Raw genomic sequence first — 13,231 nt, 5'->3', positions numbered from 1 at the left:
TAACATCCGCGATGAACATACATTTCATTCTTGCGCCTAGATCTGGAGGCACCAAGTTATATCATGTGTCTTTTATATAGAATTCGGAGTACCATTTCAATCCCAACACACTTATTAGATATTACACTCGACAGTGACCCAGTCATAGATTGGTCAGTTTCATGACCATGGTGTCGGCTTGAAGTTAACCATACCGCATGACTTCGATACTAAGAATTTTATTATCTGTCTCCTTCTGTTTGCCCAGATGTCAATACCGTGAACTATCATATGAGCCACAATGAAACGCCTGATCATTTGATAAGCTTGCAGGCATTTACTCCCTGAGATATACCAAAATGACATCCAGCTGTACCAAGTCAAAGGTAAACGTATGTCATAATAGAATCTATGCAAGATCGGATACGCTTGTTTCGTCTGTCTCTTATTCCGCTCCCGTTTGACTAGGTTATTTCTCGTCAACCAGACGAAAAACGTCCCGGAACAGCTTTGGAATCTTGGCTCCCCTGGAAGCACTTCAGATCTTACCTTTCTATAGACACATTCCATTCAACCCAGCACACAGCCCAAACCGCCGTCAGCACCAATGCAGGCACCATTCAGAAGACGACAGTTATCCTGCGCAAGCATCACGCAATATCCAGCCACGGTTTCCATGCTCACAGGCCTCGCATCGCCAGCGGACAGCACCTTGCGCGCCATGCGCAGCCCCTCCTCGTGGGCGTTTGTCATGCTTTCAAGGATATTAGTGTCAGGCATGCGGCCCAGCATCAAGGCCACGCATCCGATTCCCTTCTCGCCATAAAATGCCGCCGTGTGCTTTGTGAGTCCCAGGAGCCCGTGTTTGCTGGTGGCGTACGCCGCCCCTGACGGTTTGCAGTCAGCTTTGGTTGATCCCAGTCAAGTGGCGAAGAGCGCGCTTACCTGAAACCATTCCAGCCTTTGCCGCAACGGAAGCAATGTTGATAATGCACCCGCCCGTGTTGGCAGTTAGCATGCTGTTTACGGCTAGTTTGCTCACCAGCATGGGCGCCGTTAAGTTGATAGCTATAACTCGGTTCCAAATGTCGACATCCATGTCCCCCACAGGCTGAAACCGATCGATAATGCCGGCATTGTTGATCAAAATGTCGAGCTTGCCGAATTTGACGGTGATGGCGTCAAAAAGATGCTGCACTTCTTCCTCGCGCGTGATGTCCACGACAAAAGTAGTCAATGACCCAAAATTCGATAATTCTGTTGAAGCATCCGCGAGGCGTTCTTGGTTTATGTCACAAACGACAACGTTTGCTCCGGCGCGGAGAAACGCCTCGGCGATCACTTTACCCACGCCACCTGCCCCGCCTGTGACCAGGCAGGTTTTGGAGCTGAAAGAGGGAAGGTTGGGAGTGGACATGCTGAGTGATTTCAGGGAGTAGCTCTGCGGGTAGTAGTTGATTCTTAGCGGCCGTTTGTGCGCCAAGAGGCTGCGATAACTCAATGGCCGTGTCTAGTTATATGTTCGCCGGACCGGATGGACCATGGACTAACCTTCCAAGTCCCACGAATTCCGAAAGCTGCGGGGTGCCGATGGTTCCGGACCCCAAGGCCTCTTGACCAGCTCTATGCTGAGCGCAAACTCTATCTCACTTCTTCAATTATTGGTCTTGGAGCTTCGTCTTCGTCGGCAGTCTGTCCCTACGTGTGGAGAACCGTCTCCCGACGACAAACACTACCCCGCAAGCCCCGCCGCCCCGGTTTGTCTTCAGCCAGCACCGGGAAGAACATGTGGCTGCCGCAATGAGTATTGTTCGTAGACTCGCAGGTCTACTAACAATGCATTGCGTGGTAGACTTAATCAATGGGTGAGAACGTTATACCTCTGCAATTTGGGTATATTCGGTCTGTCTTCTACCTAAGTCGTGCGACTGCATTTGATTATTCACGGCCGGATGAAAAGTCTTTCATGCGGTCCGTGCTCCTTGCTTAGTCACCCAATCGCCGGGGCCGCAGCTCCGGCCCGGCTTTACCTCCTTTCCGCTGCGCGCGCGAGTGAGGCTATTCCAACACTGGCAATTTTTCTTTTTGGGTGCGCGCGCATCGCTTTTATTGTATCCGGCAACAGGTAATGGTTGGGATGTTAAATAAGGAAAATAATGCAAATGGGATGTCGTTTCCAAATAGTCCCGTGACCGCGCGTGTGCGCGCGTGCCTTATTCTCCCGCCGTGAATCACGGCTAGATGCCTCTCATTATCATCCGTTGTGCGCTCAACCAACGACCTGTGAATCACCTTTTGTTGGTCGTGATTGTTGCGCACCTCTTTTGATTACTGGAGGTGATTCGTTCTTTGTTGCTGACGAATCTTTGTTGTAAGGCGCGTGCGATCAGTTAACCGCTCGAGGTGATTCACCTTTTCCCGTCTATATTAACGGCCCTTCCTTCCCTCGATTCGGCCCTCAACTTCTTCCCTCCTCATCCTCACTTTTATCAACTTTCCATCAACAATCGGTCGCACGCTCAGTTCTTCCTCATCATCAACAATCTTCACTTCTCTCTCTCACTCTCTGTCGCCCGCATCTCTCTCTCTCTCGATCTTCGTCGTCAACATCTTGCGCGCGCGCACTCGAGATCGTCGTCATGTCTCTCGTCCCTGCTGGCCCTGCTGTTTCGACCGTCGATTCCATCGCCGGTCCCGTTGTCGTGCGCAGGACCCAGAATGAGATCTGGATCACTTTGCCCACTGCGTCCGCAAATAATCGTGCTTTCTTCCGCAACCTGGCCATCAATGTAAATATTCCCTGACTCTCTTTTCTTATCGCGCGCTAAAGCTAACGTCACGTCTTATAGGATTCTGAACGCGCGCTCGCCGCTTTGCCGTCGCGCGACATCGAGATCAAGGTCTCTACTGGCTCGGCTGAGGAAATCCGGCACCTGTTTGCGACCATCATTCGTCGCGAGAGCTACTTCCGCGCTGTTCTGATCCAGTCGCGCGGACGCACCGCTGTCCGTTGTCCCTCCAAGTGTGGCAACCCCAATGCCTCTCCCAAGTTCCGGCATTGCGTGCGCCTCCCTCCTTACCACAACGGTGCTTGTGCTGAGTGCGTCTGGCAAAGCCGTGCTGCTCAATGCTCGCACCACCACGCCGGCAATGTCCCTCCGGCCGAGTCTGATGGCGGTAGCTCGCACGGCGGCTCGCACCATGGCGGTTCTCAGCACGGCGGTTCTCAGCATGGCGGTTCTCAACATGGTGGTCGCGCGCTGGGTTCGGCTGGCATGCCTATCTTTTTGGAGTAACTGTCGCGCGCGTGCGACATTCCTATACTGGGGAATCGGGGTTTGGTTCTTTTCTTTTTAATGGGGTTTTCCGCTTGTTTTTGTTTCGCGCGCCTGCGTGCGCTGGGTTTTCCTCTTTAATGGGTTTTCTGCTTGTTTTTGTTGCGCGCGCCCGCGTGCGCTGGATTTTTCTTTTTCGATAAATACAAAGGATTATACACTCTTTCTCGTTCACCTCCCTTTTGTGTTGTGATGTGATTATGTTGTTACCCAGTCGTGCGCCTTTCGACGTAACCTTCGATCCTAACCGTTGCTTTGTTGGTCGAGATCAGCTTGGTGAGTGCATCGTTGGGATCCTTCTTTGTCATGGCATCTGCTGGGTTATCGTGTCCGTCTATCCAGCAGATCTCTGTTATCTCCCTTGCTTCGTACGACTCGCGCAACGACATTACATCTATCATCAGCCTTTTCTCTGTCGTGCTACCTAGTTTCACTAAACAGTCGTACAAGGACTTGGAATCTGTGCAAACGATAGTTTGGATATGTGGTTGTCCCAAAGCATTTGCGATGCGTGCGATCGTTGTTGAAAGGACAAAACCATGGTCGAATCCTGTGGACATACCATATAACTCGCTTGCTAACACACTTCTTGTCACCCTTTTGCATTTGGTAGAGGACCAGTGCACGATATTCCCCTGTAGTTGGAATTGTTCCTTGCTGCGCGCGATCTCTTCCCCCAACACAATAACATAACCTAGCTGTGAGGTCATGTCCTTGTTATTGGCGAACGATCCATCCGTAAAAATGTACAGCTTCGCGCGCTCCAGGTTGATGGGCAGGTACACAAGCCCCCTGTTCGGGTTTTCCATCTGCCATGCTAACCGCTTGTTTAAAGCGGTTATCGCCTCTTTGGTTGGCTGTTGGCTGCTTTGTGCTGCCACTGACAAGTCGTACGCAGCCTCTGGTTGGCAGATAGTAGCGATGTATGCTCCTCTGGCTCGTTGCGCGATGAATTGTTGTGCTGCGTCTGGTGCCTTGTGGTCGATTAGTTTTAGCTGCGCTAGTTGCCCTTTTTGGGTGATGTGCACGCTCTTTTCCTGCAGTTGGATTTTGCATCCGTTAAATTCCAAATGGTTGTCGTGCGTAAGGAATTGTTTCTCCTTTGCCTGGAATCCTGCTGCGTGCAACTTCTCCTCCTCCAGGTTTGAAAAACTCGGAGTTGCAACTGTAAGCGTGTCGTCTGTCTGCATACCCGTAATACCAAAACAGTCTGGTTCCCCTATTGTATGCAGTAAACATGGGTCGTACGTCGATGGCCTCATTCCTAAGGCGTTGCGGTGGTGCGCGTGGTATGTCTTCCACCAATATGTTCCCGACTCCGCTAATCCATACAACGACTTTTTAATCCATAGCACCGTGTCAGGTGGGTAGCGATGGCGAATCTCCTTTGGTAGCTGTGCGATAATCGTGCGCTGCAGGAAATCCTCGGATTGCACATATGCTTGTGTGATATCCCGCAGTTCGAACCTCATGTCTAATCGCGCGATTAACCCGGCTCCGATCGCCAGTAGCAACCTTTGGCTCATACGTTGGATGGTTGGTGCTTGCGTCAACAGTTCTTCCTTTTCTGGGTCATTATAACCTTGTAGCACCATCCTGGATTTCTCATATGGTTGCGCGGAGGTCTGTCCTTTAATTTCTCGCACTAGCCTTGTCTTCCACAGCCGGCCATTATGGAGAGTCGGACTATATTTTATCATCTCGATCGCACCCTTTGCTATCAGGCTATTAATCTCCTGGTCGTCTGACGTTTCGAACGGCGGTCCGGGTGTGTTGATTTTGCCTTTGGCTCGTAGTGCGATAGCTAGGTCCCACGCTGTTTTCTCTTTTTCTGTGACGTACGCATCTCCTTGCAGTAATTGGATCACAAGTTTCTCCTTTTGCAAAGCTCGATCTAGGTCTGCTTGTGTCCATGGCCTGTCGTGCGCGTCCAGGTCCGGGTCGGGTTGGTCTTGCGTCTTATCCCGGTCCGGGTCAGCTTGGTCCTTGGTCGTCGTCCTGTCTAGGTCGTGCGGTTCCTGTGTTTCGGCTGGGTCGCGGTGGAACGGTTTGCAATGTGTCGTGCGGAAGGTCTTTGGAGTGTTGTTAATGGTTACCGTGGTATTCGTCTGATCCACAGCTTGAATCTGGTATGGTCCTTGCCATCCTTTACCCTCTCTCCACACTAACACTTCGCTCCCAATCGTGCTTTCCAACATTTCTTGCGCGCGCGGTCCGTTTCTTGTGTTAAGCGCGCGGCTGATAGCTATTTCCGCACGATGTTTGGCCAATGCCTTCCTTGCCTTTGACATCGCCATCGCGCGTTGCGCGATAGTTGCTGATGGTGCAGAATCTTCGTTAATCCTGGGGTACGCTCCGAATACTAGCAAGGTTGGAACTAGTCCGTTTGGTCCAGCCGTGTCGTTTAGTGCTTTAACTGTCATTTGCAGGATGGTTTCTTTATCCGCACTACCCTTTAACTCCTGGGATAGGATGTCGAACGCACGCCTTAACGGGGCATGCGCGCGTTCTACCTTTCCTAATGCCCAATGTGCTTCCACAGGCATCTCTTTGCACGCAGCTCCTACTATCCTGGCGTTGCTGTGGAACTCCTCTGATGCAAAGTTCTTCCCTGGGTCGTGCGTAATAACATCTGGTGGACCGAGGTAAACATGGATCCAAATCCTGCATAGTGCGTTCCAAGTCGTGTGTGCCGACATATCCTTCAGGAATGTTGCAGCTTGGAATCCCGTCGCACTATCGATAACGTGTAGTACTGGCTTGCCATCCAGCCATAGTACGTCCACGATAATCTCATAGTTAAACTCGCACTCGTCCTTAATGGAGAATTTGAATCGTTGGGGAGCTGGGTCGTGCGTCTGGCATTGGTGGCAAATCTTGGTTATTTTCTCCAATATATCTTGTCGCACTTCTCGGTGGCCTGCTTCGTGTAGGAGTTTATATAACCTTTCCGTGCGAGGGTGTCCAAACCTCCTATGCAGCCTTCGAAGTTCTTGCTCAGTAAAGAATGTTGCCGCCTCCGTGCGACTAACATTGAAAAATGGGTGTCCCCATTTCCTCACCACTGGTATCCTGATGCCATCCTTGCGCACGATAACGTTTTTAACATTGTTAAAATACGCCTTCATTTTGTCTGCGTCGTGCAAACAAAAGAGGAATGGTGTTTGTGCGTTTAGGACGTGGTAGGTAATGGTTCCCAGTGCGTTTTCCATGGTCATTGTGCCGATAGCCTGTTCTGCCTTGCCTCCTCCGAATCGCACTTCCGTCGATCCCGGTGTCCAATCTATACGCGCGCGCGGGTTTTCTCTCAGGTATGCTAACACCTGGCACTTTCCTACTGTGGACACACGCGCGGCTCCTGTATCCCATAGCTCTCCTTGATATGTCGTGCTATATTGGTTATGTAACACGAATTGATCCGCTTGCTGTTTGGGCTTTACAGAATACACATCTTCTCCTGTCGCGCGATGGAGGTATGCTTGGCTTTGGAGAAATTGTGCGATCTGGTACTTTTCGTCTTCATTCTCCTCCTCGTCGTCAGCCTCGCTGGTGTCGTCGTGCGGCTGAGGTCTGCTTGCCTCCCAATTGGTAAGGAATTGGTCAAAGTCCTCGTGTTCCTCCCCCAAGGTATCGCACGCTTGGTGGTATCTTTGGCGTGCGCTCTCCTTTTCTTCCTTGGTGTGCTTCCAGGATTTGCAGCCTTGCTTCTTGCATACGAAGCAATAGTCTGCCCTTTTATCCTGGAGTGTGGTTGGACTTGCATGCGTGCGCATGCCATTCCTTGGCCCTGGTGATCTTGTATTGCCTCTGGGGATAAGGTTGGGTTTCCATTTTGGTGCGTGCGCGCGCCCTGGCCTTGGGTCTTGCTGGTTACGGTGGTATCTCCTGTCAGTGAAATGGGCATCGTGCGCCTTTTCCTGCAGTAGGTGTTGTCTTCCAGCTCTATCTTGTGCCACTTGTAGTGACGCGCGCAGGTCAGAGAATAGTGCTTCGCATGTTCCCTTCTGGACCATTAATGCACTTTCAAACTCGGGCACTCCTCGGCAGGCTCGCACCACTGCCGTGTGCAGTTGGCGTTCCCCTTGGTACTCGTCTCCGAGTGCTCGTTGCACGAGTCTTAGCTTGTCCAGTAATAATTCCAGTACTTCTTGGGCGCCTTTGTCTGTATTATCTTGTCTCATACGCGCGAAGGTGGTTGCCGTCCAATCTGTATAATATTGCGCATGGTTCAACTCGGTGTTAAAGTGCTTGTCCAGCATGGTGTACATTTCATCCCATCGCATGCCTAACCATGAGAAATTGGTCCAATAGTCGCGCGCGCGGTCTGCCAAAATCTCAGGGAAAACTGCATGATATTGGTTTACCGAGATTCCTCGCCTATCGCACGTCTGGACGAAAATCTTAGTTCTATCCAGGAGTATGTCGTACGGCCTTCCCGTATAATTATCTGCCTGCTTCCATGTCTTAATAAAGCGGTCTGCAACTATAGGGTCTATGGGCTCGCTTGGTACGGGTCGCACGGGTGGTAATTCGTACTTTGGTACTCCTGGCCCTTCACTGGTCGCGCGATGAGCGTAGGTCGCGTTTCGGCCCCTTTCCGGGTCAAACTGCGGGTATGTTTGCACTTCCCGTGTTAACCTGCTTCCGGGCATGGCTGTTGTGCCTCTTCCTGGTTCGTGCGCATAAGCAATACCTGGATTCGGCCCTGGGTAAGGTATGCTTTGTGCGCGTTGCGGCTCTGCGGGTGGACTTTGGTATCCGTTGTGTTCCACAGACTGGAGCACAACTTGCGGTGTTGTGGGCATCGCGCGTTGGCCTTCTCCCGCTTGTTCCTCCTCATCCTGGAGGAATCGCACGAGTTTATCGTTGATTCTCCTTCCTTGTAAAGGTCCGCACACTTCTTCTAACAAATCGACGTATGCCTTGCGGATCTCGCGCGATACTTGGTCGAACTGGTAACTTGTCCATCCCTCAAGCTCTTCTTGGAAGCGTTCGCGCAACCGTTGCTTTGGGGTTGTTCTCCCCGCTGCTTGTGCCTTGCGCACGCTGATTACTGCTTCATAGTATGACTGCATGAAGTATGTAGATGCCACTTTTGGTTCCAGTGGTTGCGTGAGGTCGGGTGGTGGTTGATCCCAGGCGTGCGGATCGATATATCTTAGCCATTGTGTATCGCTGATCCCGCTCGTTTCGATCATTTTCATCCAGGCTGGCGTGCGCAGCAACCTAGCGATAGGTAGCTGTTGTTCCTCGAGTTCGTGGTGATCCTCGTCGCGCGTCTCTGGTGTGTTGCTTGTTGATGCCATCTTTGCAATGGTTGGTTGCTTGGATAGAAGCTAAATAGTCTTCGCACGACAGCGTGCAATCTAGTTCTTTAGTACAAGGGCGCTAGATTCGTCCGGTCCTTAGATCTCTGGTTTTTCCAATGGGAAAGCATCCAATCTAAATCTCGGGCAGTAGCATAAACCGGACTCCGGCGTTTAAACAACCAATGGGTTGGGCCTTCGTGCGCGCGGCTTATCTCTTCACGTAGCCAATCTGTGAGCGTCGTACGACTGGTTGCCGTACTTCTACTCACTGATCAGTGTTCGTAGACTCGCAGGTCTACTAACAATGCATTGCGTGGTAGACTTAATCAATGGGTGAGAACGTTATACCTCTGCAATTTGGGTATATTCGGTCTGTCTTCTACCTAAGTCGTGCGACTGCATTTGATTATTCACGGCCGGATGAAAAGTCTTTCATGCGGTCCGTGCTCCTTGCTTAGTCACCCAATCGCCGGGGCCGCAGCTCCGGCCCGGCTTTACCTCCTTTCCGCTGCGCGCGCGAGTGAGGCTATTCCAACAGTTTCGATGGTGCCGTTCCCGTATAAAATTGCCTTTCCTTTTACGGTTTGCAACTGGTATGGTTTTTTTTTTTATTGTTAAAGTATCCGTCGTTCCTTTACGATTTTTGGGGATATGTAATTATTTTGTGCTCCATTGTCGAGAAATGTTCGTATGGGTTTGCCATTGAGTCGTATGTTGAGAAATATATATTCGTATTTTGCTACCGTATTTTACGTAACGTTTAGGGTTTTTATTTCCGTTCCTTTTTTCGCCGTCCGGTGCCTTATACCGTTTGGTTGTCCTAGTTTTTTAACTTGCTGGATTCGCGTTGTGGGTCTTTGGTTTTTTTATTTCGGGGCGTATAGTTGCTTTTTATTTTAATTTGGTTAAGTGGGTATTTTGCTGGTATTGGTGTCCTGCGTGCGTTCGTGGGTGCCTGTTTGTTTTTTATTTGCGGATCCCGTACGATTTTGGTTATAGGTGCAGGTATCTGGTGTCGTTGCTTTCGTTTATGCCAATTTTGGGTTTTGGCTAATATATGGACCTTATATATATTGCGAGTATATTCGTACTATGGGAAATTGGGTTGGTGGTAGTACGTTATGGGGTATTCGTCGTTAGGTGTGAAAATGACCGTTGGTTTTTTTCGGAATTTAATTTTGATTTTCCAATTGGGCAATTTTTAGATTGTGTAGATTTCGTGGATTCCGGTCATTAATCGTCGTCGTAGGAAGAAGTTGTAATAGATTTTTTTGTTTAAATGGATTCCGTAGTTGTTTCGGAAATATTTAGCCCAAAAGATATGGGTGTGCTTCGGGTATGCGGTATTTAATTTGGGGTGGTTTCCAAATGTCGGTATTATATATTTTGTAGGGTTCCGTTTCTATTGGACTAAGGTGTAGCCTGGGAATTGTATTAATTGGTCGTTTCGGTATAAGTCGATTTGTTTTTTTTCGTATTTGTACGGGTCGTTGGCCCTTGCTACACTATATATGCTTGGGGTTACGTTTTTTTTATCGCTGGAGCTTTTTCCAGTGTCGTTATTTGATTTTTCGGTTAATGGTTAATTTGTTATTTTAATGCGGTGGGTCTATTCCAATGGTTCCGTATCCGATTCTCCTGAGGCGTCCGAATCTGTGAGCTCGGGTAATTTGGCGTTTTGTCGGTATAAGTTGATTGGTTGCCTTATCCCAATAGGTATTCGATTTCCTACCGTTAGGGTTCGAGTGCCTCGGGGTTTTTGCGGGTACCAGCCTGCGTCGATTTTGGAACTATTGTGGGTTATGCAGTTGTCGTTATAGCAGGTGGTCCAGTTTATTATGCTGTGTTGGTTAGGCTGTATTTGGTTGTGGTTAGTGGTATTAAATCTTCGTGGTTTTTCGGTTTTGCCCCTGAAATCCGTGGCAAATCCTGAAGTGCCGTTATAGGTTTCGGAACAGTTTCGCGCGATGTATCCTAGTTTATTACATTTAAAATATTTGCCACTTTTGGGGTTTTTGCGAAATTATCGGTATTAAGTTACGTTTAGGTCCATAGGTCCGCTATGTGTACCGTACGCGGTATTGTATTGGCGAAACGGTTTGGGGTATTGGTATTTGCGTTTTGTATTGGTTTGTCGCAAGGTTGGGCCCTATGCGTTGCGTTTTTCGCGTCGTTCCAGTTTTCGTTCGTATAATCGGTTATCGATTTTAACCGCTAGCTCCATATATTTTGTTAATATGTCGGGTCGTTTTTTTTTGACCAGCTCGTTTTTAACCTTTTTTTTAAATCCCGTATAAAAGCGTGCCATTAGGGCCTTTTTACCCTATAGTAATTTAGCGGTAATTTGTCGAAATTTACTGGTATATTTGGATACCGATTTAGTTTGGGTAAGGCGTACCAGTTTACGTTTAGCCGTGCGTTTTTCGTTTGGGTTGCCGAATATTTCCCTAAGGCATTTTTCGAAATTATTATAATTGTCGAAAATACGGTTAGTTTTAATTTTACGGTTTTTTTTTTATTATGGTCCAAATAGTTTCGTAAGGTTGGTTCGAACCAGGCGAGCGCGTCGCCTTTTAAAAGCGAGGCTGCGTAGGTAACCTTATCTGTATCGTTATCGAAATTATCTTCGTTAAAGTGAAGGTATGCCCGGATTTCTGTAAGAAATCCCTGCAGGGTATTTATGGTATTATCGTATGGTGATGGTAAAGGGTATTTAATATAACTTTTATTAGTTCGATTAGTTTATTCGGTTATTCGTTCCTGGAATTGTCGATTTTCGGTTTAAAGCGTCGCGACTATTTAACGTAAAGCGTTAACGTTGGCCGGAACGTTGGTAGTAAAGGGGGTTTAAAGGGTGGTTTTGTTGGAAGATATTGTTTCGGCGGTATTATTCGGTATGTTTTAAAGCAAGGTATTAAATAGGAGCAATTAAAATGTTACGATTAAGGTATTGGGGTAACCTGTTTTTATGGTAAAGTACAGTGGGTTGAAGTAATTGAGCGTTTGATTGGGTAATTGGGGTTTTTAATGATTGGGGGTGAAGTTATGATCGTTTTTAAGTAAGTATTGAGGTTAATTAAAGTTTGATTGCTGCTAAGCAATCCTAAAATCGAATTTATTTATATGGTAATAAGCGTGATTTATATAGATTATGTTCCAAATGTGATTTCTTTTAATTTGTTTGATTTGTAATTTTTAATTGAGATTTTACAGATTATAGAGATCCATTCTTTTGGCCGTTACGTAAGGTTACGTAAGATTTCGTGGCTTTGCCCTTAGGTAATCGTTGTTCTGCCGGTCGGTATTTTTTCTGGGCGAGTGTCGTTAGGAGGGGTGTGACCCCACCTGGCCTCTCTGGTACCGGCCCAACTATCTGGTTGTAACATATACGCGGTAATTTGTTCCCTATATTAGGCCCGTTTTTAATAATTAACGCGTTATTTAATTTTTTTTTTTACAATAATTTTTCGGAATTTAATTATAATTTTATTTATTATTTCCGCGCGTTTTATTTGGATAAACGTTGGCGGTAAATTTATAATTATTTTTGGTATAATTTTAAAAATTAATAACGTGGGTATTAGCCCGTTCGGTCCGGCGATATTATTAACCGTTTTTACCGCTATTTAAAAGGCAGTTTTTTGTAAATAATCGTTACCGTATTTTACCCGGATAATTTTATACGTTTTTTTTAAGGGTATATAAAAACGTTCGATTTTATTTACGGCCCAATACGCTTTTATAAAAATTTAATAATATATAATTTTTAAAAGGCGTATTTTTGTATAAAATTTAATTGTACGGAAATTAGGCCCTAGGTCGAACGTTAATACGTTTGGCGGATTTAAATAGGTATTAATCCAATATTATTTTAACGTTTTTTACGTTTTTTTAGTTAATATATTAACTAAAAATTGGGTTAATTAAAATATAATATTTATATCGATTATATAAAATATTAGCCGTTTATTTAAATATATAATATTAACGATAATTTCGTAATTAAAATTAATATTTTTTTTAAAATAAATTTAAAACGTTGCGGTAATTTTCCTTTTTTTTGGCAAAAATAGCATATTTTATTAATTATTTAAATTATTTTAAAATCCGCGTTTTCGTTTATACGTTATAATAGGCGTTAAAATTTATTAATAAAGGGATATTTAAAACGTTTTTAAATTCGCCGCAGCTTTTTTTCCGTTAAAAACGTTCCCGTAATTTTAAAATCGGTAAAAAATATAATCCTTTACGCGGTATTATTTAAATAAAATTAAAAATGCCTTGTTGGAATAGCCTCACTCGCGCGCGCAGCGGAAAGGAGGTAAAGCCGGGCCGGAGCTGCGGCCCCGGCGATTGGGTGACTAAGCAAGGAGCACGGACCGCATGAAAGACTTTTCATCCGGCCGTGAATAATCAAATGCAGTCGCACGACTTAGGTAGAAGACAGACCGAATATACCCAAATTGCAGAGGTATAACGTTCTCACCCATTGATTAAGTCTACCACGCAATGCATTGTTAGTAGACCTGCGAGTCTACGAACAGAAACAAAAACCGTACATTTTTGGATGGAAAGCTACGGACGAAAAAAACGAATCACCTTAAATAT

General features: G+C 46.7%; 1 protein-coding gene across 1 annotated transcript; it reads right to left on the bottom strand.

Annotated features, from left to right (window-relative positions):
• Positions 1-213: 213 nt before the first annotated feature.
• Positions 214-1,600, bottom strand: PgNI_11800 (uncharacterized protein). The gene is made up of 3 exons (XM_031131764.1): positions 925-1,600; positions 529-866; positions 214-443 (listed from the first exon to the last, which is right to left on the bottom strand). The coding sequence occupies exons 1-2, from the start codon at positions 1,394-1,396 to the stop codon at positions 550-552; spliced, it is 789 nt and encodes a 262-aa protein (XP_030976363.1). The 5' UTR covers positions 1,397-1,600; the 3' UTR covers positions 214-443; positions 529-549.
• Positions 1,601-13,231: the final 11,631 nt, after the last annotated feature.

The sequence above is a fragment of the Pyricularia grisea genome (assembly GCF_004355905.1).
Source record: "Pyricularia grisea strain NI907 chromosome V map unlocalized Pyricularia_grisea_NI907_Scaffold_10, whole genome shotgun sequence".
NCBI classification, from domain to species: Eukaryota; Fungi; Ascomycota; class Sordariomycetes; order Magnaporthales; family Pyriculariaceae; genus Pyricularia; species Pyricularia grisea.
This window is presented reverse-complemented; position numbering and strand designations above follow the sequence as displayed.

Excerpts from the sequence above, each read along its gene's own strand:
- PgNI_11800 (XM_031131764.1), bottom strand. The coding sequence starts at position 1,396 with ATGTCCACTCCCAACCTTCCCTCTTTCAGCTCCAAAACCTGCCTGGTC. Across the intron at positions 867-924 it reads AAAGGCTGGAATGGTTTCAG|GGGCGGCGTACGCCACCAGC; the intron begins GTAAGCGCGCTC and ends GCAAACCGTCAG.